Source organism: Artibeus jamaicensis, unplaced genomic scaffold (assembly GCF_021234435.1).
Source record: "Artibeus jamaicensis isolate MK-2021 breed Jamaican fruit bat unplaced genomic scaffold, CSHL_Jam_final contig_64, whole genome shotgun sequence".
Taxonomy (NCBI): domain Eukaryota; kingdom Metazoa; phylum Chordata; class Mammalia; order Chiroptera; family Phyllostomidae; genus Artibeus; species Artibeus jamaicensis.
The window spans coordinates 6,425,488-6,447,555 of record NW_026521911.1 but is presented as its reverse complement, the minus strand read 5'-3'; the positions used below and the strand labels follow the sequence as shown (position 1 = coordinate 6,447,555).

Genomic DNA, 22,068 nt, shown 5'->3' with positions numbered 1-22,068 from the left:
TTTCTCTCCCTCTCTTTCTTCCTCCCTTCTCCACTCTCTAAAAATAAATAAAAATTGGTTCAATTATAATTACGGTTCAAGTAAACTCTGGACCTATTTTCACAATCAACTGACGCCATGACTACTGTTGTGCAGGCAAAGTGACAAATCATTAAATGTCCTGCTAAAAGCCTTGAGACAGTTCTTTCGTTCAAAAGAGAAATACTACCAAAGTGAAATGAAACTGTGGAACTGAGATCAAATTATAAAATAAAAGTACAAGTCTTCTAAAACAAAAAAAATTACTCAGATTGAAATATAAAAAGAAAAACAAATAAAAAAAATACAGAACTGGGTATCTAAGAGCTGGGAGACAACATCAGCTGGTCTACTCCACATGTAATTGGAACTCTAGGAGAAGAGAGAAAGAATAAGGCCGAAGAAAATACTTGAGGATTTAATGATCAAGAATTATCCATAAGTAGTAACAGACACCAAACCACAGACTCGAAAAGCTCAGAAAAATACCAAGAAGAATAACACACACATATACACACACAAACCCATAGACATATATTCAAACTGCTGAAACAAAACAAAAAGAGAGTATTGAAAGGCATTTCATACAGAAGAACAAAGATAAGAATTACAGCAGACTTCTGATCAGAAACCATGCAAGGTAGAAGACAGAGTGCTGAAAAAAAAAATAACCTGTCAACCCAGAATTCTATACCCAGCAAAAATATTTTTCAAAATGTCATAAAGGTATTGGCAGGAGGAAAAGGGGGAACCAAGACAGGATGATGAGGCACCCAGGAACTAAAAATAGTGAAAAGCCATGATCAACCATCAGGCTGAAGGGCAAAGCAGGAAAGGAATAGGATATTGTTACCGAATCCCATTGGGAGCTATAACCATGAAGGAGAAGCTGTCTGGTAGAAGCTGTATTGCAGACAGATGCAGCCACTATTAGACATACGGTGCTGAAGGAGATGGGAGAAAGAACTTCTCTCAATCTCCAATCTCTTGTGCCAGTGCCTACCATTGACTGAATCCAACCAGAAGCAAGAGAGCAAAAGGACCCCAGTGATGTAGTCAGTGATGATCAGCTCTTCTGGACACAGAATGGATGTGAGGGGAGAACAGGGAATAAGCAGCACAGACATGTACTGACTCTGTAACACTGTATGCATAAGTGTCAGAGTCAGGATTCAGTCCCAGATCAAACCTGAGTCCTTTCAACCAAATGCACTTTCTACCAGATGCAGTGCCTCAAGTACATCGTCAGTGAGAGAGACCTCCAGTGTGGCATGAGCCAGACCCTAGAAATCCTGAAGGCTAGAATTCACTGCTGGAACTTAATTCTAGAGGAGATGAGCAACAAGTACAAGTTTTTATTACAGGCCAAAAAGTATCCTGGCTCTGGTACAATTTTGAAGAAATTAATAATGTAGTGGCACCATCTATTACAGTGACCTGAAGCCAAGGGAACCGTCCATGTGCACGGGCTATTCTTCTTGTCGATGATGGTGGCGTTTGAAACAACCACAGATGAAAGCCATGAAAATGAAACATTTTATTTTCTAAACCAAAAAGTCCCAGTCAACAAAAGTTAGTATCAGAGAGGCAATTTGGCACTCTCCTCCATAGCTGCCCAGAGTGAAGAGGTTCGAGATGTGAAGTATTGGGTGTGAAGAAGAAAGCTTTGCGGTGTGTGTGAAGATACCCTTTAGTGGTCCTCTTCTGAGAGCCAAGTTCACAGCAACTATATGAATCTTTTATGTCTTCTTTCCCTGTGCTCCAAAGATGCTCTGGGGAAAGTGAGTGAAGAAAATTCAGTGGAAGGAAATAATGAAAAGCCCATCCACTGGCCATCTCCGTCACACCCCCGTGTGGGGCTGCCACCACTGAAGAGTCAGTTACAGTGGCATCTAAGCCGAGCATCTTGAAGAGAAAACTGTCAATCTTCTTGACTGAGACTTCTGAACACATTCTTTTCTTTAACATAATGATAAGCACAAAGGTTTTGATTTGCAACGGCATCATTTTTATCGAAAGCATGTTGAAAGAACACATCCTGACTTGTAGTATATCCCTCTGCTGGCTGTGTGATCTTAGGCAAGTTACTTCTCCTTTCTGAACTTCAGCTTCACTGATTGCGAAATGAGGATAGTGATTCCTACCTCAGAAGATGATCGTGAGCAAGGTGCTTGGTACCTAAACAGTACTCTATGAATGTCAGTGAACTTTACCTTCCTCATATAGAAGCAGGGAGTTAAAAGGGTGAGGTTCTTAGTTATTCTCAGTCCATATCTTTAAAAAAAAGTATCTACTATTTATTTATTTATTTATTTGCCCAAGAATATGTATTTTTATATGCTGGATATTCCTCTAGGCACTGGGAGTACAGACAAGGCCCCTCTCTTCATGGAGCTTATATACCCTGGGGCAGAGACAGGCAGCAAATAAGTAAACACATAAACAATATAATAAGTCTAAATGAAGACAATAAAATAATATGATAGAGATAAGAGGGCCTGTTACAGAAAGGGTGATCAGGAAAGGCCTGGAGTAATAATCTTTGAATTAAAACATGAATAATGAAAGGAGCTAGCCATACCAAGATTGGAGGAAAGAGCATTCCCAGCAAGGGAAAGAGTAAGCAAGAGCACCCCAAAACTGATGGGACCTGGGCGTGTTCGCAGAGCAGAGTGGATGCAATGGAATGCAGGAAGCACAGAGGAGTAGGGTTAAAAGTGAAATTGTAAAGAGAGGTAGGAAGGAGCAGGTCTTTCAACTCACATTCATTCACCTCACTGAGCATGTGCCGAGTACTCTTCTAAGTTCTGGGGATACATCAGTGACCACAGAGTCCCTTCCTCCCAGGGTTGACGGTCTAGTGAAAGAAGCCTCATTGCGTCCTGCGGGCCCTAGGAAGCATTTTCATTTCGTTTTAATTATGTTGCCTTGTTTGAGCTACACAATTCTAAGATAGGTATTATTATCCTTTTAAAGAGAAGAAAATAGAGGCTCCCAGAGGTTAGGTTATATAACTTGCCGGAAATATATCATTTGTGGTGCAGGTTGTGGAGCGGGTTTAGCAGGAGAACAGAACCACATGCCCGTCCAAGAGTCACGTTGCTGGCAAGTGTAGAGCCTGGGTTCAAAGCCTAGACCATCTGGCCCCAAGGACCTTCTCCTACCAGCACACTCCTTCGCTCCTCTCAGTTAGAAAGAAAGAATATTTGCCGGTACTTTAGGTAAAGCCATGACAAATGTAACTAAACCATCGTTCAGGAATCACCCAATCATGGGGCCAGGGTCTGAAGCAGCCAGTTGGAATCCAAGAGTGCAGAGAACTGCCCCCTGCCCCTTGTCGGGCCAGCAGCGGCCCCCTGCTCTTAGCACCTCTGCAGCAGGAAGAAAAATGCCTCCACAGAGAGGACCACAGGGCACGGGTGTGCAAGGTCTCGAGGACGGGCAATGCCAGTTCTTCCCAGCGGAAGCAGGAGCAACAGCGTTTGGTGGAATAATCACAAGCATTGATCCTGCCGCAGAGCCATCCTGTGGCGTTTCCCAAGCTCTGGAAGGCACCACAGTGAATGGATTGGCCATTCTATTTGATGTTCACTTAATTAAGATGTCCTGTCCTTCTAATGGACAGTGTGAGGAGTGGAAATTACTATTTTTCAGCCATCTCATACAAATGAAAACCAGATCTTAAAAGCATGGGTCCTTTTCATTGTATTGTCTTCAGGCTCAATTTAATTATGTATTACAGGCTACCTTCAATAATAATTACAATTATCTGCCTTTATATTCAAAGCCTCCTTCTGTCCGGGGGAGGAAAACTCTAGGGAGACACCTAGGGAGATTGCTAAAGTACCGTTTAGTGAAAGCAGTTGTTTCCGTGTTCGTGCATTCAGCAGGTGTTCGTTCTGCGCCTACTGTGTGTCAAGCCTCTGCAAAGTCCTGCAGGAGGTAGTGTGTGAATGAATCATGGTCTCCGTTCTCCAAAAGAGCAGGAAAGAGGCCCCGCTCATCCAGTCAGGCACTAACTTATTTGTTCAGCCAACATTGCCTACTTGTCTTCTCTGTGCCGGTTCCAGTGCTGGGGAAGCAGAGGTGAACTGAGAGCCGACCTTCCAAGAGTCCCTTTGCTGGCAGGTGGTGGAATCCAAATTCCCAGCCTGGCTGGCTGGCTGGCTGACTCCACAGCCGAGTTCTGACTCAAGCATTCCCAGGTCTAATCAGGAGACAGCTTGTATGTTGGCTATTTTTTTCATTCTCACCAGAGGATCTGTTCATTGATTTGAGAGAGAGAGAGATCCATGTGAGAAAGAAACATTGATCAGTTGCCTCCCACACACTCCCCAACCAGCTACTGCCCTGACCGGGAATGGAACCCACAACATTTTGGTGTATGGGGTGGCACCGCAACCAACTGAGCAACCCGGCCAGGGCCATCAGCTATTCAATAAGGGGGACACATTCTGTGAGAGAACTGTGCCAGCGTCTCACAGGAGAGACCAGGGAGGGGTGTTTTGTCGTTGTTTTGTTTTGTTTTTATGAGGTGGCATTTGAACAAGGCCTTGTTAGAAGTAATATCGAAGTGACATCTGACCCCAATCAATAATCTCTCTATCAATTCTTATTTCTAAACCTCAAAATGTCCTTTTTAAGTGTTCTGCATGGTATAATGAAATGCTTTTTATCCAGTTAGGTCAGGAAATTAGATAGTTTGAGTAAGTTAGTCTCATTAATGGAGTTAATGTACATGGATAACAGGCGTTCAAAGAACCAGATGAGGTCAGCATCTATCCCGTGAAATTTTGGGGTAAAAATAGATCTTCCTGATGATTCAGAAGATGACTCAGGGTCTGACAGGGCCCGGCTTACTCGAGGACCACAGGCACAGTTCAGACGAGCAGGCAAAACCAGTTTCAGGAAGTCTTGATGTTTGGCATCCCCTTTGACTGAAGGGGCGTGGGCACTGGCGTTGGCAGATGTCCTATAATGAGACTCTTCTACAAATGCCAGTCATTTAAGAGGTCTTCTTCCCCAAGATGGCCGTGGTCACAAGTTCCTTCCCTGTGTGCTGTGACAACACTTCTGATAATGAAAATAACCATGTCGATTATAGAAAATCTTGACACATAAAACATCTATACATAAGCAACTAACATCTACTTCCAAGAGATTACCACTGTAAACCTTTCTGAGGAATTCCATCCTGTTCAGACCACCCGGCAGCCGTGGAGGGTCCAACAGAAGAGCAGCCTCTCTGGGAGTGACAGGGAGCAGAGCTCCGAGCGGGGCTCCAGCTGGGACGGGCCTTCGGACAGACGTTCCGGATCTCTACCCCAGACTCGCCCTCCTTCCCAGCGGCAGTCTCTGGGACCACTGCCCATCCAGCCCCAAGGGGCCCGCTGCACCTTTGACACTCTAGTCCGGGTCTCAGGCCACACCATCTCCCTTCCCTGATCCACACTGACCACTTCTTACAAGAATCGGACTCAGTGCTGAGGAAGAAAAAAGAGAAATCGTGACAGGAAACAGGTTTCCAAGGTCCATCAGTAACTGCCTGTGGGCGGATAGGAAGCAATGACAGCCGCCCCACAGCCCTGCTCCTCCGAGCCCAGGCACGAGACACGTGGTAGAGACCACTGCACTGCTTGTCATCTCAGAAAGGACTTCCATTTCCCTTCCTCATGGCTCAGCAGCAGAAATTCAGCTTCCCCAGAGTCCCTGGGCCCCTCCCTCAGAGTTAGTCACGGGCCAAGGCCTGGGGTGAGTCATTCAGAAGACCTTTACCAAGATAACATGCAAGATACAACACCTCCTCTGTGGCAAACTGTGCCAGGGACTGGCACCATTCGGTGCTGTAGAAGATGCCGTTCTCAGTACCAGGCACAGGGAAAGGAAGAAAGAGCTGGCAGGTGGCAGAGTCCATGCAGCACCCGAAGCTATCCTTTGGCAGAAAATTACTCAGCAAAAGGCCTACCTGGTCTCACCTGTTGAGTCTCACCTAAAACCATAGAAGCTGCAGGACCCAGTAAATCCACAGAAAGCCAGGTCCAGCAGAAGGAATCACAGAAGAGCCAGGACAGAGCTGAACTTCTGGGCCTTTCATTTCACCACTGTTAAAACCCTCAGGGGCCCAAGGGTGAGCTTTACTCCAGTAGTAAAAGCGAAGCAGTAAAAAAAGTCCAGTGGGGAAACCCAGAGTACAGGGGGGAGACATGTGGATGAACCCATGCTGCAAGCTTGAGCGTGAGTGGCAGTTGGAAATATTGGCATCTAGTGCTCACTTCAGCAACACACACACTAATGTTGGAACAATACAGAAATTAGCACAGCCCCTGCACAAAGATGGCATGCAAAATCATGAAGCCAAAAAAAAATACAGCTGATGAATTTTTCCCCATTCACATGCAAGTGCAAAAAGGTACCTACATTTTGACACTTCAGCCTCCCCTAATTAAAAATAATAACTAAAATGCTCTGGCTGGTGTGGTTCAGTGGATTGAGTATTGGTCTGAGAACCAAAGGGTCACCAGTTCAATTCCCAGTCAGGGCACATGTCTGGATTGGGGTCCAGGCCCCACTGGGGGTTGTGTGAGAGGCAACCACACATTGATATTTTTCTCCCTCTCCCTCTCCCTCCTTTCCCCTCTATCTATAAATAAATAAATAACATCTTTAAAAATAATAGTAGTAGCGAAAATGTTCATGGCCCAGTGCCTGCCATCCTGCAAGCACTGTGCAGCAGGTAGGCGAGCACATGCCATGGATGCTTGCAAACAGACAGCAGAGAAATGCTGTTCAAGGCAGAGGAGCAGGTGGTGGCGTGGAAGCAGACAGGTCTGCATTTGAATTTGTACTCCACCACACTTATCTGTGTGACCTTGAGCAGGTGACTTCATTGTTCTGAGCCTCCTCCAAAAGCGAGGTAATACATACCTTTTAGACTAGCTCTGAGGAGGATTAAATGGCAGGATGTATGAAAAGGGACTAGCACTGGTCCTGGCACATTGGAGGTGCTCAATAATGGTAGGTACTTCTGTCATTATTATCAGGAGAAAGGGGAAATGGATTCAGATTTCATTACAGTACTTCAGTGGCCACACCAGGGCAAAGCCGTGAGTGGTGAGAGTTGCTTGGTGCCAGATGTGAAGTCTGAATGGGAAGAAGTGGCCAGAGCCTATCTGTTTAGCCTGCTGTGTGGCACAGTCCTGGTTTGAATTCAGAGTCCTCATATCCCAGAATCTATAACTTCCTAGGAAACCCCATCTCTAGTGTTGTCCAGAGAAAATCTGTATACAAGCTCTTGGGAGGGGTTGAGACGGTGTCCAAGCATCAGGTTTGCCCGCATCAGCTGTGGGAGTGCCCCGGCTTTGAGACTCTGATCAGCAGTCTCCGATGGTCACCAGCATCTCAACCTCCATGGGTGAACATTAGTTTATAGCTACCGGGCACTTTCACAGGTTCCGCACAGCAATCCTGAGAGGTAGGCAGACGAGGGCATATCACCTCCACTTTAGGAAATTAGGAAAGGATGACTCAGAGAAGTAAGTCACTTGCCTGCAGCCAGATATCAGCAAGTGGAGCCTTATCCTGAAAACTATGTGCAAGGAGGTGTAGGAAACATGGAAATGTATCCAACTAGAAAGACGAACAGAGCATGCTGAACCGTAGCATCAGGTAGAACGGCCGGGTTCCAGCTCCAGCACCATTCCATTTCTGTTTCTCAGAACCACCCCTTGTTTTCAGGTACGACAGCTTTGGCCGTCTGACAAATGTGACCTTCCCTACTGGCCAGGTGAGCAGTTTCCGAAGCGATACAGACAGCTCAGTGCACGTCCAGGTAGAGACCTCCAGCAAAGATGACGTCACCATAACCACCAACCTGTCTGCTTCAGGTGCCTTCTATACTCTGCTGCAAGGTAAGCCAGGTGGGGGCCGGGAGACCCATTTGGAAGGGGATGATATAAGAAACCAGCTGCTACTGGAGCTGCCAAAGAATGGGAAAGCTATGCATTGCCACCTAATTTGCAAAACATACTAGCTGAGTCCTGTAAATTCTCTCCCAGCAGCTTCAGAGTAATATTTCATTGTCTCATCCCATTATCATCAGAACAAAGGGTAGAGAATCCATTAGCTCTTAATGGAGGTGACCTCACTGTTCTGCCATTCTAATGGCTCTCAGATTAAAGACTTACTCTCACACTGGTGCAGGAGAGGACAAAGGACAGAATAATTCCATCTAATTGTGAAAGGGATTTGGGCATGGGGAAGTCCTTCCTGAAGCTCAGGTGAGAGCAGCTCCTGCCTCTGCTAGGATGACGTGAAGAGGAGCCCCTTCCTCTCTGCATCCAACGCTTAGTCCCTGATTGGAGCTGATCTTTCAGCATCAGCTACAACACCCTGATGAACTACTGCTACGAACCGTCTGCCTCCAGTGCTCTCATGGGATGTGGTGACTTGGGGTGGAGCTTGCAGCTTTGTTGGACTTAGTAAGCATTGAAGAAAGACAGCAGCAGGAAAAGCCTTGCTTGGATTGTCCCCCACTCCCACAAGCTTTGACACAAAGTAATAAAAAGAACCTAGGCTGGGAGCCAGACACCCAAATTCTAGTCCCGACTCTGCCATATTACCAAGACCCTCGATTTTCTTCTCTGGGAAGAGAAAGTAAGTTGAAGCCACATTGAATGGGGTGGGGCTGTGCAAAGAGCTGGGGTAGACAGACGGGGATCCCCACACCTGCTGCAGCAGTTCCCACCCGTGTGAACTGGATGGAGTCACTCTTCCCTGGGCCTCAGTCTCTGGGTCTGGGAGATGGGGCTGATTTACAATGCCTGCCTCATAGGGCTGCTCAGACCATCTGAGACAACACACACAGAGTGATGAGCGCGGGCCAGGCACATAGTGTTGCTCAGTAAGTCGTCATCAGATTAATTAACTAATTAATTAACAAGCAGTTTGGTTTTGATTTGCCATAATAACTCTATATTTTCACAACCACTTTTACTCCCAAATGTATTCTTGTGCCTTTAAAAACTTAAAAAACATACAAAAAATGAAACTAGACCACCAACTTACACCATAAACAATAAACTCAAAATGTATTAAAGACTTAAATGTAAGTTGCAAAACCATAAAAATTCTAGAAAAAACATCAGTAAAATTTCAGACATTTCTTATAGTGATATTTTGCTGATATATCTCCTTGGGCAAGGGAAACAAAAGAACAAATAAACAAATGGGACCACATTAAACTAAAAAGCTTTTGCACAGCAAAAGAAACCATCAACAAAATGAAAAGGGAACCCAATGAATGGGAGAACATATTTGCCAATGATACATTTGATAAGGGATTAATTTCCAAAATATATTGTACAAAGAACTTACACTACTTAACACCAAGAACACCAAAAAAAATGTTTAAATGGGGAAAAGAACTGAAAAGATGCTTCTTTAAAGAGGACATACAGGTGGCCAATAGACATATGAAAAAATGCTCAACCTCAATAATCATCAGAGAGATGCAAATTGTAGCCACAGTGAGATATCACCTCACACCTGTCAGAATGGCTATTATCAATAAATCGACAAGTGCTGGTGAGGATGTGGAGGAAAGGGAACCCTGGTGCACTGTTGGTGGGAATGCAGACTGGGGCAGCCACTGTGGAAAAGAGTATAGAGTTTCCTCAAAAAATTAAAAATGGAACTGCCTTATGACCCAGCAATTCAACTTCTGGGAATTTATCTGAAGGAACCTGAAACACTAATTCAAAAGAATATATGCACCCCTATGTTCATTGCAGTTTGTTTTACAATAGTCAAGCTCTGGAAACAGCCCAAGTGCCCCTCAGTACATAAGTGGATAAAAAAGCTGTGGTACATTACACAATAGAATACTACTCAGCTGTAAAAAGGAAGGAAATGTTACCTTTTGCGACAGCATGGATAGACCTGGAAAAATTATTAAGCTGAGTGAAATAAGCCCGTCAGAGAAAAACACCATATGATGTCACTCATCTGTGGAATCTAATGAACTGACAAACAAAGAAGAACCAGAGGCATGGATATGTGGAACAGACTGACAGCTGTCAAGGGGTGGGGTTGAGCGGCCGGACGAGAGAAGGTGAAGGTTCAAGCAAACACACACACCGTATGAAACACAGAGGCACAGACCACAGATACCAGTGTGGTGTTAGCCAGAGGGAAAGGGGGGTGGGAGCTAGGCGGAGGTGGGCAGACGGAGGGGGAAGTGGGGACGGAAGAGGCTTCGCTTGGGCAGTGGGTGCACGATGCAGTGTGCAGTTGCTGTTTGTTGAGCTGTCCACCTGAAACCTGTATGGCTTTGTGAACCAGTGTCACGCCAGTACATTCAATTTAAAAAGCTCAGAACAATAGCAGTTCTCCGTCAAGGGAAGATCAAGCCCTGGATGCCTTCCCTACCAACCAACCACCTGTGGCAGTGGGTTAGGACACACCCCAGGTATTTAAGCTCTGCCTGGGTTATTGCCCAGAGAAGGCCCAATTCCAGGGCAGCCACGCTCTTGCCTGACCAGGGACAGCGAGGCCACCGATTGCTCAGACAGCTTGTCCTTCAGACCCACTTTCTTCCCTGTGATTAAGAATTGTCTCATCCACTCCATGCCCCTACGCTGGCTTTGAGCAGTTTTCTCAAAAGTTAATGCAGGCTTCCTTATATTTGGGCAACATTTTAAGATTCAAAAGCACTGTCAAAAAGGTTTTTAAATTATCATCAATTTAATAACAACTCCAAAGGTGGTGGTATGGGGTGAGGGGACACACTGCGTGAAATTTATACAAGGACTTAAGGCACATTGCCATTTCAGAAGCATTTAAATGGGAGAAGGAAAAGCACACGTTGGAATCCAGGGCACCGGGTACCTGTCCTCCCTTCCGGTGCCTGTGCCAGGCTCCCTCCCCTTCTTTCGTACTGGCCCAGGTGCTCGGTTTTGCAGCCACCCCGTCAGTTCTTGTAAAAAGCTCTTTCAGTTTCATCTTGTGTCTGAACTCTGGGAAGAAATGGGAAGTAGCTACTAATGAGCAACAACCTTGGGGAGTCACGGCTCCCGGTAAACGGGGATCATTTGAGATGGGCCTGTGCAGATGCTGTTCCAGCCGGAGCCACCGTTAATGGACATATGTGGATTCAGCAAGAAGCAGCTTTGAAAGATAAATTGACACAGGCGTTTTCACTGTTCAAAGGAAGCACAATACAGATTGTCAGTGAATAATGCACTGCAAGTTTGAGGCAGGTTTTAGAATTCCGAGTGTGACAGAGAAAAGGGAAGAAAATGGAGGGAGGAGGAAGTGGGCGAGAGAGGGGCCAGTTGGATGCTCTTCTAACAGGGCAGATGCACTGGGGGGTTCCCACCAACACTACACCCTTAGTGCTTGTCATGGCCTGGAATAGATCTAATGCAGCCCGGCAGATGTTCACTAAGCACGTGCAATGAAACAGTAATGATAACTAACGTTTCATACCATTATTGGTATGAAATCTATTTTTAGTGTTTTATATCCATAGTCCTAGTTAATCCTCACAGCACCCTGAAGAAGTGGGTGTCACTAATTTCTCCCATCTTCCAAACGAAGGCAGGGAGGCGCTGAGAAGCTAAGTAGCTTGTCCAAAGTCGCACACCTCGTAGGGTATATGGATCCAGACAGGTGGTCTCCTGAGCCCATTTTCTTAACCACTAACTCATCTGAAGGCAGTGAGGAGCTTTCAAAGGACCATGGTCATCCTAGAAAAGTTCGCTGTGACTAACGTGTAAAATGGGGTAGTGGAGAGAGATGAGCAGACACACAACCGTGACCAGCACAGGGCTAGGCACCTAAGACGAGTAATAGCCAAAATTTATGTGACACTGACTATATGCCAGATACTGTTCTCTGATGTGCATATTCATCACCTCATTTGACCCTATGAGGCAAGGGTACAATTATTAAACCCAGTGCACAGATGAAGAAACAGAGGCACGAGAGGTTAATGAATTAGCCCAAGGTCTTACCACAAGAGAGTGGCAGAGCTGGGACTTAAACTCAGGCAGCCTGGCTCCAAGGCCCAGGCTCTTAATCTCAGTGCAGTAGTGCCTGTCACACAAGGCACTGGGTATTCCAGAATTTTGTCATTAACAGAGTGGCGAACCCCACATTCCTCAGCTGCAAGACTACTAATGAAGCCCTTAGAGAAGTTACGGGGTGTGTTGGGGGAGACATTCATTCTACCCAGAGGGACAGGGGAAGCTTCTGAGAAGAGATAACATTGAAGCCGAGCCTTTAAGGAGAGACTTGGGCTAGCGTGGATTGAAGAGAGGGGCAGTGCGAACAGAGGCACCAGCCACAAAGGGGCAAAGGCAGGCAGAGTGCGGCGTAAGGTCAGAGACGTTACTTCCGTTTTTAGAAGAGAAGTCAGTGTGCATTTCACAGCTGAAACTTACCTTTCTCTCCAGAAGCACCTGGTAGCTAAAGATCCAAGTTGTTTTAACCAGATATAAAATTTCAAAATCAGATGTATTTTTTAATTATTGTTTTATATACACACACACATACACACACACACACACATATGTGTGTGTGAGTCTGCTCCTTGCCTTATGATGGGGTTATGTCCCAATAACCCCATCATAAGTTGAAAATATCCGAAGTTGAAAGTTAATTTAATACACCTAACCTACGAAACATCATAGCTTAGTCTACTTTAAACATGCTCAGAACACTAACATTAGCCTACAGTTGCACAAAACCATTAAACACAAAGCCTACTTTACAATAAGCATTGAATATCTTGTGTAATTTGTTATGCATGTAGCTTTCACACCACTGTACAGTCAAAAATTCATAAGTAGGACCATGTGAGTTGGGGACCATCTGTATGTGTATATGTGACAGTGATTTAAAACATATATACATATTTTGATTTAAACATATATATATATGTTTTAAATCATGTAGATGTTTTAAACCACATATATATCTGGCATTCTGTCAGTGATTTAAGCATCGGAGTTATTTTTTATGTTGTTATAAAGAACATTGTTACCCTAGTGTATATCAAGAGCCTTAAAAATGTTCAACCCTTCTCTCTACTAATCCTACTATTAGGAGTCTATTTTGATTAAATAACCCAAAATGAACACATCGACTTATCCAAAAAAATATTTTTACTTGTAATAAAATTTATCTACCATAAAATTTACCCTTTGAGAGAGTACAGTTGAGTGATTTTTAATACATGTAGGAAGTTATGCAACTATTACTGCTGTCTAATTCTAGAAGAATTTTATACTCCCCAAAAGCAATGCACACCCATTAGCAGTCCCTCCCTATTCTGTCCTTCCCTCACTTCTCCTTTCGGCTGCTACAAATTGGCCTGTTCTGGAGATTTCAGCATAAATGGACTCACCCGTGACATGACACCTTTTGTATCTGACTTCTCTCTCATAGCATACTGTTTAAAATATATTTATTTGCAGTGTTATATGCAATTATGAAAACTGGAAACAATCAGGAATCTATCTGAGGGTTGGTTCAATAAATTGTAGTATTTCTACACAATGGAATAATGCTACGTACTCATTACCAGGGCCTCTCTTTAAAAAGTTCAACAATATAATACAGTCATCAGTGAAAAACTCTATAAGCAACATTTTATATAATAAATATATTAGGAAATATCCTAAAATCTAGCAATATACCCTCATATTTACAATGGTTTTTTGGAGGGGCATTGAGATCATGACTGATCTCCATATTTTCTCTAGTTTGCTTCAATAATAATGTTTTTGTTTCTGGAGTCAGAACAATGAACGCACACCCCTGCCTCTGCCACACGCACAGCCCCCTCCCTCCTCGTCGTCCCTCCTGAGCCAAGTCTGTGCCTCTCCTTCCCTCAGACCAGGTCCGCAACAGCTACTCCATCGGGGCAGACGGCTCCCTGCGGCTGCTGCTGGCCAACGGCATGGAGGTGGCACTGCAGACGGAGCCCCACCTGCTGGCCGGCACCGTCAACCCCACCGTGGGCAAGAGGAACGTCACACTGCCCATCGACAATGGCCTCAACCTGGTGGAGTGGCGGCAGCGCAAGGAGCAGGCCCGGGGCCAGGTCACCGTCTTCGGGCGCCGGCTGAGGGTGAGCAGGACCCGCAGGCAGGTCTCCGCCTCTGGAGGCAGAGTCCTGGGGGGAGAGAGTGAGGAGTCTGGAGAATGGGGTATTCTGTTCTTAAAACTGTCCCTGGGGGAGAAAGTTTTCCTGGGCTCGCAGTCTCCTCACCTGTGAAAGGTGGAAAGTACGGCAGAAAAGTCACGTAACGAGAGGCTTGTACATGTGTTCCGCTGTTACTTGTGGCCAGATTACTCACTGGCTTTGGTGTTCGCCAGGCCCGAGTTGGATTTCCAAATTCTGTTATTTATTCCCTGAGTGAACTGGGGCAAATCCATTATCCCTTAAAGCCTTGATTTTATTGTCTATAAAAGGAGAAAGATAGAACCAATTTTACAAGTTGCTACAAAGGTTAGAAAAAAACATATGAAGTGCCTCATACAAAGTCTGGGCCATAATGAGTCAATAATTCCCCCTCATGTCGTTGCTGTTGTTGCTGTTCTTACTACTGGTACGGTCCCAAGTATATCCAAAAGTTCGGTTTCGCTGTTTGGAACCTGAGCCGTATTCTCTAATTTTTTCAGGCTGTTATCCTTTCTAAATGAACAAAACAACCCCACCATAGCCGTCACTGCCAGCGGGTTGGCATCGGTGGCCTGGCATTCCAGAGTGACCTTAGTACGTGGGTGCCCCCGAATCTGCCCTTTCTCTGCCTCGCTCCCAGGAGTCCCAGAGTGTGGCTTCTCTGCCCCAGGGCCTGACTGCCCAGCTTCTCTGCCCTGGAGTTTTAAAAAGGAAGAGGATGGGGAGAATGAAGGCAAAGAGACCAGCCCTGGCTTTCAGCACGGTACCTCGGACACCACAGGGCTCTGTAGAGACTTGCTGAGCTGAACCGGATGGTCCTGACTCCTAGAAACCATAGAAGCGTCCTCAATGCCATGTGGCTTGGGCAGTCTTGAGCCCTGCCCTTTAGCGAAGAAAGTTTATTCAAGCCCCTGTTTCACACACGGGGCACCGAGTTCCAGAGAGAAAAGGAATCGTCCCAGACTCTCATAGCTAGGTGGTGGTAAGGACTCGAGAATAGGCACCCTGTCTCATAGTTAAATTCTCACCACAGATATAGAAACATTAAGTGACTTATCCAATATCATACCACTAGAGCCAGAAAACTAGGTTTCCTGTCTCCTCTCAACAGCCAAGAACTTGAGCAACAATTTAACGTGGGAAACAGCCTTCCCCTAGTTCCCTACAGAAGACCTCTCTGCTTTGTCCTCTGTGGCCTCACCGAGCCCCATGTGAACTCCCTGGCAGCCTCTCATGAACGTGGGAGGCAGTGGGCTGAACGGGCAATTTGCCCTGGGCCACGTGCAGCCTTGAGCAACTCCTCTGAGCCTTAGACTCTCCTGCAGAACCCAGATGATGTATTTGACATACCTAGCCAGGTGCTGGTAGACCCCAGGTGTCTATAAGTGGCAGCATTTAGTGCTATTAGCATTTCCTCTCAGCCATGTGAACTGGACCAAAAGTTTCCCAGGCTCGAATTGGTCTCTCTCTCAGCCTGAGATTAACAGCGCTCCAGTGAGGTGGCCACATCTCCGCATCCTCCGAATATAAATGGCCACCCACGGTGGCAGCATGTGGAATTAGAATGTCAGCCGGTGCGCCTCCCCATAATGGAGCTCATTTTTTAATGCAACTGGGAACTTTTTTAATAAAGAAAGATGTAAAATAATCTCGTTGCCGCCACTGCCAAGCACAGGAAGCATTAGGCAGTTCCCCAGTGAGCTGCTTAATTCAATTTTATTAATTTTTGCCACAGAGGTGTAGCTCCCCTTCACCAGGGGTCCTCCAGGGGATGACAGGGGCAGCTGGCTGGGTGGCAGCACTTGGGGGGGAGTCACAAGAGACCTTCCAAATGATGCTGTAAAAAGGGTCCCATCGTTGCTGGTGGCACAGACCTTGCAGCTTCCTTTGTGCTCCCGGCAACAAGCATAGCTTCGGCCTCCCACGCCTCAGTTTTTCACGGGAATTGTCTGCCACACTGTTTTTGCTTCTTCGGTCGTGTTTGATTACCCCTGGGAAGGCGTCCTTATCACACCCAGGCCGTTCCCAGCTCACGTCGTCCCAGCACCATCGTTGTAAGTCTTATTTTCTGGGCTTCAGTATTTGTTCGGGAAGAAGGGGGAGACACACACGCCTCTTCTTCCTCAGAGAATGACCACGATCATTTGTTGTCATTTCAAGGAAATAATTGCACAGTCATTAATTCAGTACCTTCTATGTGCCCAACACTCCACTATGTAATTTACTTAGGTTTCTTCAATCCTCTTGACAGCCCTTTGCTTTACAGAGGAAGAAACTAAGACCCAGAGAGGGAAAGACACTTGCCCAAGGTCACACAGAAAGTCACAGAATTGAGACTGGTATCCTGGCCTTAATTTCTAGACCTGAGCCCTGTTTTGCCACACAGAGCCCCAGACGGCCCTCCGTGACCTTGGCCCCCATGTGCGGTTCTGCATCACATGACCTGCCTTGTCCTCTTTAACCAGCGACTGATGGAAAAGTGAGGACATGTACCCAATGTACCCAAACACCGACTCAAGGTAGTCAGCATTTTAGCTTTAGAGCACCTAGCACTGTTTCAGGGGTAGCAGGTACCAAATACAGAAACAGGCCTCTGAAGTATATTTCTTTATTAAAATGTGGAAAATTCTGACTCCCTGCTACCCCTGTGGGAGCCCTGTGTTTCTGACTCAAAAAGAAAAGGGAGTCGTGCTGACCTGCCAGCCCAGGTGGGGATCATACAAGGGGCTCCTGGTCCCAGAGGCAGGAGCAAACGTGCCAAAGCCAGGACGGTGTCCCCACAGCCAGAGAAGCCATCCCAGATTCAAGCCTGCACTGCCCCCCAGGCCCTCCAGGGAGGAGAAGCAGCCGTGGGAGCTGACCAGCATGACCGAGAAGCCCTCCTTGTAGTGAGAGAGGGCAGGAGAGGTCCCCGCTGGGGAGGGAGGTCCAAAGCCCCAAGAAGGGTTGGACTTTCTTAGAGGACCACTGAGCATTTGTTGGCACATTGCCGTGGGGACAGTCAAACCCAGACTCAGGCGCTCCCCAGCCACCAGACCTGGAGCATGTCCCTTCACATCCCTTGGTGTCAAACACGAGCACAGTGCCTGGCACATAGTGAATGGGGTAAGGCTTTCATTTGCTGGCCCCACCGGGTCTTTCCCTTTTCAAGAGGGAGTCGAGAGGATCTGCCTTTTGTCCTCATTAGAAAAATCACAGTGGGACTTGATATGGATCGTCTGCAGGGACGGCTACGGTTTGCTCAGCATCTGCATCATCTTTGCCCCCACAACAGCCCTCTGTAACTGGCATTATCATTCCCATTTTACAGGTGAGGAAACTTTGCAGAGCTGACACGTGACAGAGTCAGGACCTAAATCTTGTTGACACCCACGACCTGTGCTGCCTCCTGTACTCAGGAGCTTCTCATACTGAAGTCGTCACTATCCAGATTAATTTTCTCCTCCCTCCTACCCCCTTCCAGGTTCACAATCGGAACCTCCTGTCTCTGGACTTTGACCGCGTGACACGGACAGAGAAGATCTATGATGACCACCGCAAGTTCACCCTCCGGATCCTGTATGACCAGGCGGGGCGGCCCAGCCTCTGGTCACCCAGCAGCAGGCTGAATGGCGTCAATGTGACGTACTCCCCGGGGGGCCACATTGCCGGCATCCAGAGGGGCATCATGTCTGAGAGGATGGAATATGATCAGGCGGGCCGCATCACATCCAGGATCTTTGCTGATGGGAAGACATGGAGCTACACGTACTTAGAGAAGGCAGGTGTCTGTCTCCCTCCTTCACTGGCCCTGCCATTCTGGCTCGACCCATGGCCAGGCCCGCTCTGCTGACCTTGAGAGGATAGGTCTGACCCATGTGGTCTCCAAAAGGAAATGTTGAGGAAAATCCGCAACAGAGGGCCAGGGGGTCCTGAGAGGCATCTGGTTGGGTCATGATGATGACATGGCAGGTGGGGGCCCTGGGACAGAATCAAACACTAGCTCAACTTACGGAATCCTGAAACAGCAGAGGTCTGCTCCAGGGTCTAGGGCTTCTGGGGTGATCTGGTTCCTGAGAAGAAAGCAGAAGCCTAAGATCAGTTCTGAGGCAAAGTACGTAACCCTGAGCTGCAAGTGCTGGGTGTGGTCTTGGTAAAACCCCTCGCTTCAGGTCAGAATTCATTTCATCTGAGGGAGGAAGAATCAGAAAGGACCTGAAATCAAATGTTGGTTCCAAAGAGGAAAAAATGGTAGCTTTGATACCTAGATCCCCCCACCTAGGCTGTTTTCTGATGACTTTGTCCTGAAAGAGAATCTCCTCATGTCCCGGTTTTGGTTCCCAGACCCATACTTTGCTTTCTACTCCTGGTCACCTGCCCAGAACCCAGGACCTGCTTGCTCTGGGGTCAGTCTCCCCTGCATGGTGCTGGGTGAGCATCTCCAAAAGCAATGTTCCATGGTAGTGCTAAGAGAGACCCTGGAGGTCATCCAGCATACTGAAAAACCAAGGCCAGTAAGGGAAAGAACTTTCCCGGGGCTACACAATGAGTCTGTTGTTAGAAGCCAGGTCTCTCCATTCCCAGTGACCTGTTACTGCATAAACAGTGGTGCAAAGGCTTAAAATGCCCTCAGACGTTGTCTTTTTCCTGTAGGCCACAGGGAGCCTGTGGAAGTTGTTTAGCGGTCAATAGGCATTGTCAGGCTGTGTTTTAGGAAAATCATTCTTGCTTGAGTAGAAAGATTGATTTTAGAAGGGATCTGGAGCAAGGAAGCCAGGAGAGAAGACACTGCAAATATTTTAAGCCAGTGCTCCCCGCCTTTCAAACACCGCATCACACAGTAAAGTCATCATTTTCGTACCACACAGAGGGGCACACAGACAAGGCTGCTTGCCTCAGAAGGAAAATGGCCAGAGTGCTCTGGGGCCCCAGGCCCTACTGGGCCAAGGGATGAGAGCCATCCTTACCTGAGCACACCTGTGCCCCACTGCGGTGTCTCGTGGCACCTTGGCTGGAAATGTCTGGTTTGGGGCATAACTTAGGAGAAGCACCAGTTTCCTCGGCCTGTCATGCCTTTCCTGAAGCCTTGGGCACACAGACCTACCCCTCCTCCCCCCACCTGGCTCTCATCTCTTGGTTTTCCCTTCCCTCCAGTCCATGGTGCTGCTCCTCCACAGTCAGAGGCAGTATATCTTCGAATTTGACAAGAACGACCGCCTCTCTTCCGTGACAATGCCCAACGTGGCCCGCCAGACACTGGAGACCATTCGCTCAGTGGGCTACTACAGGAACATCTACCAGCCCCCCGAGGGCAATGCCTCGGTCATCCAGGACTTCACTGAGGACGGGCACCTCCTGCACACCTTCTACTTGGGCACTGGCCGCCGGGTGATCTACAAGTATGGCAAGCTGTCCAAGCTAGCCGAGATGCTGTACGACACCACCAAGGTGAGCTTCACCTACGACGAGACGGCAGGCATGCTGAAAACCATCAACCTGCAGAACGAGGGCTTCACCTGCACCATCCGCTACCGTCAAATCGGGCCCCTGATCGACCGCCAGATCTTCCGTTTCACCGAGGAAGGCATGGTCAACGCTCGTTTTGACTACAACTATGACAACAGTTTCCGAGTGACCAGCATGCAGGCCGTGATCAACGAGACCCCGCTGCCCATTGATCTCTATCGCTATGATGACGTATCCGGCAAGACAGAGCAATTCGGGAAGTTTGGTGTCATCTACTATGACATTAACCAAATCATCACCACCGCGGTCATGACCCACACCAAGCACTTTGACGCATATGGGCGGATGAAGGAAGTGCAGTATGAGATTTTCCGCTCACTCATGTACTGGATGACGGTCCAGTATGACAACATGGGGCGGGTGGTGAAGAAGGAGCTGAAGGTGGGCCCCTACGCCAACACCACCCGCTACTCCTATGAGTACGACGCCGACGGCCAGCTACAGACCGTCTCCATCAATGACAAGCCGCTCTGGCGATACAGCTATGACCTCAATGGGAACCTGCACTTACTGAGTCCAGGGAACAGTGCCCGGCTCACCCCACTGAGGTACGACCTCCGTGACCGCATCACTCGACTCGGTGACGTGCAGTACAAGATGGACGAGGATGGCTTCCTTAGGCAGCGGGGTGGCGACGTCTTTGAGTACAACTCAGCTGGCCTGCTCATCAGGGCCTACAACCGGGCGGGGGGCTGGAGCGTCAGGTACCGCTATGACGGCCTGGGGCGGCGCGTGTCCAGCAAGAGCAGCCACAGCCACCACCTGCAGTTCTTCTATGCGGATCTGACCAACCCCACCAAGGTCACCCACCTCTACAACCACTCCAGCTCTGAGATCACATCCCTCTACTATGACCTGCAAGGACACCTCTTTGCCATGGAGCTGAGCAGCGGCGATGAGTTCTACATAGCTTGTGACAACATCGGGACGCCTCTTGCTGTCTTCAGTGGAACAGGCCTGATGATCAAGCAGGTCCTGTACACGGCCTATGGGGAAATCTACATGGACACCAACCCCAACTTCCAGATCATCATCGGCTACCACGGCGGCCTCTACGATCCACTCACCAAGCTCGTCCACCTGGGCCGACGGGACTACGACGTGCTGGCTGGGCGCTGGACTAGCCCGGACCACGAGTTGTGGAAGCACCTTAGTAGCAGCAACATCATGCCTTTTAATCTCTACATGTTTAAAAACAACAACCCCATCAGCAACTCTCAGGACATCAAGTGCTTCATGACAGGTGAGGATCAGGGCTCATTCAGGGGGTGGACACTGGTCATCTCTTCCTGTGGCTCTGGTCGTCTGACAAGATGGCCATCCTTGCGAAAGCTGCCGTGGGTGATGGGAAGCACTGACTCTCTCTTAGAGCAGCATTTTCCAAAGTGTATTTGAAGAAACATTAGTCCAGAGAGATGCCCTGGAAAGGAAGGCTCTGTTTCTGGCATCAAATTAATTTGACAGGGCAGCCACCATTGTTAAATTTTCATGCTGCGTTTCAGGTTAGAAAGGCTCTGAGAAGGCCTGTAGTAAAGAGAACCATTTAACATATTTACATACTCTTAAACTCATTCGACCATGAAACCCTGTTTTTCACCCTGAAACCCTAATATCTCACTGGACACATTCCTTAGAATGCACTCTGGGAGTTTCTGACCCAGAAAGCAGGCTGGCTATGAGTCTCTGGGAAGTCGGGGGAAGGTATGGCTTTGTTTTAAATGCTCTTTGTTGGGATGAAAGAATGGGAAATTCAGACTTTGGAGAGAAACAAAACTGGATGAAGGGCCCCACCATTCCTAAGCTACTGTAGTCACAATTACTTATCTTCCTGAATTCCCAGTTTGTACATTGATGTTAAAATACCCACCCTGACTCTGACAAGTAGGCATATTGTAAATCCTAGAGTAAGTACTAAAAAGTAAAACAAAGTCATTGCAAATCAGTCAACAGTGGAGATACAAAACATATTCAATCCGAAGAGGGTAGGAAAAAACTAAGCAAAGGAGTAAAGGACAGACAGGCAAATAGAAAAAAGAACTTGACCTTGGGCAAGGCTAATCTGAGATGCCTTTCAAAGCCTGCCCAGCACAGCACATGGCTCATGCTGGTCCCTTTTCCTCCAGCCTCTGATTTAAAAAAATGGGCTTTGCTTTCCACTGTAAAACCAGCTTGAGTATATGTATGTCATACATGTATGTCAACATGCCACACATGTCTCCAGCAGCCACAGTCCTCCCAGCAAGCAGCCACTCCCAGACACAGATGACCTCCACCTAGGAGTAGCTATGGGGATTTGGTATAGATGGGAGTTTGTGGCATATCTGAACTTGTGACACACTCCTCTTGCCCCCTGTGTTAAG

General features: G+C 47.3%; 1 protein-coding gene and 1 non-coding gene across 2 annotated transcripts in view; both read left to right on the top strand.

The window, feature by feature from the left end:
* TENM4 (teneurin transmembrane protein 4) overlaps positions 1–22,068 on the top strand; it is a 725,358-nt gene that overhangs the window by 695,958 nt on the left and 7,332 nt on the right. The window contains exons 27-30 of the mRNA XM_037138546.2: positions 7,753–7,925; positions 13,914–14,149; positions 17,667–17,963; positions 19,337–20,951. Coding sequence (XP_036994441.2) covers positions 7,753–7,925; positions 13,914–14,149; positions 17,667–17,963; positions 19,337–20,951 — 2,321 coding nt within the window. The remainder of the gene's footprint in view (positions 1–7,752; positions 7,926–13,913; positions 14,150–17,666; positions 17,964–19,336; positions 20,952–22,068) is intronic.
* LOC119044303 (U6 spliceosomal RNA) lies at positions 6,283–6,386 on the top strand. Its single transcript, XR_005081577.2, has one exon. It is a non-coding gene; the product is annotated as a U6 spliceosomal RNA (small nuclear RNA).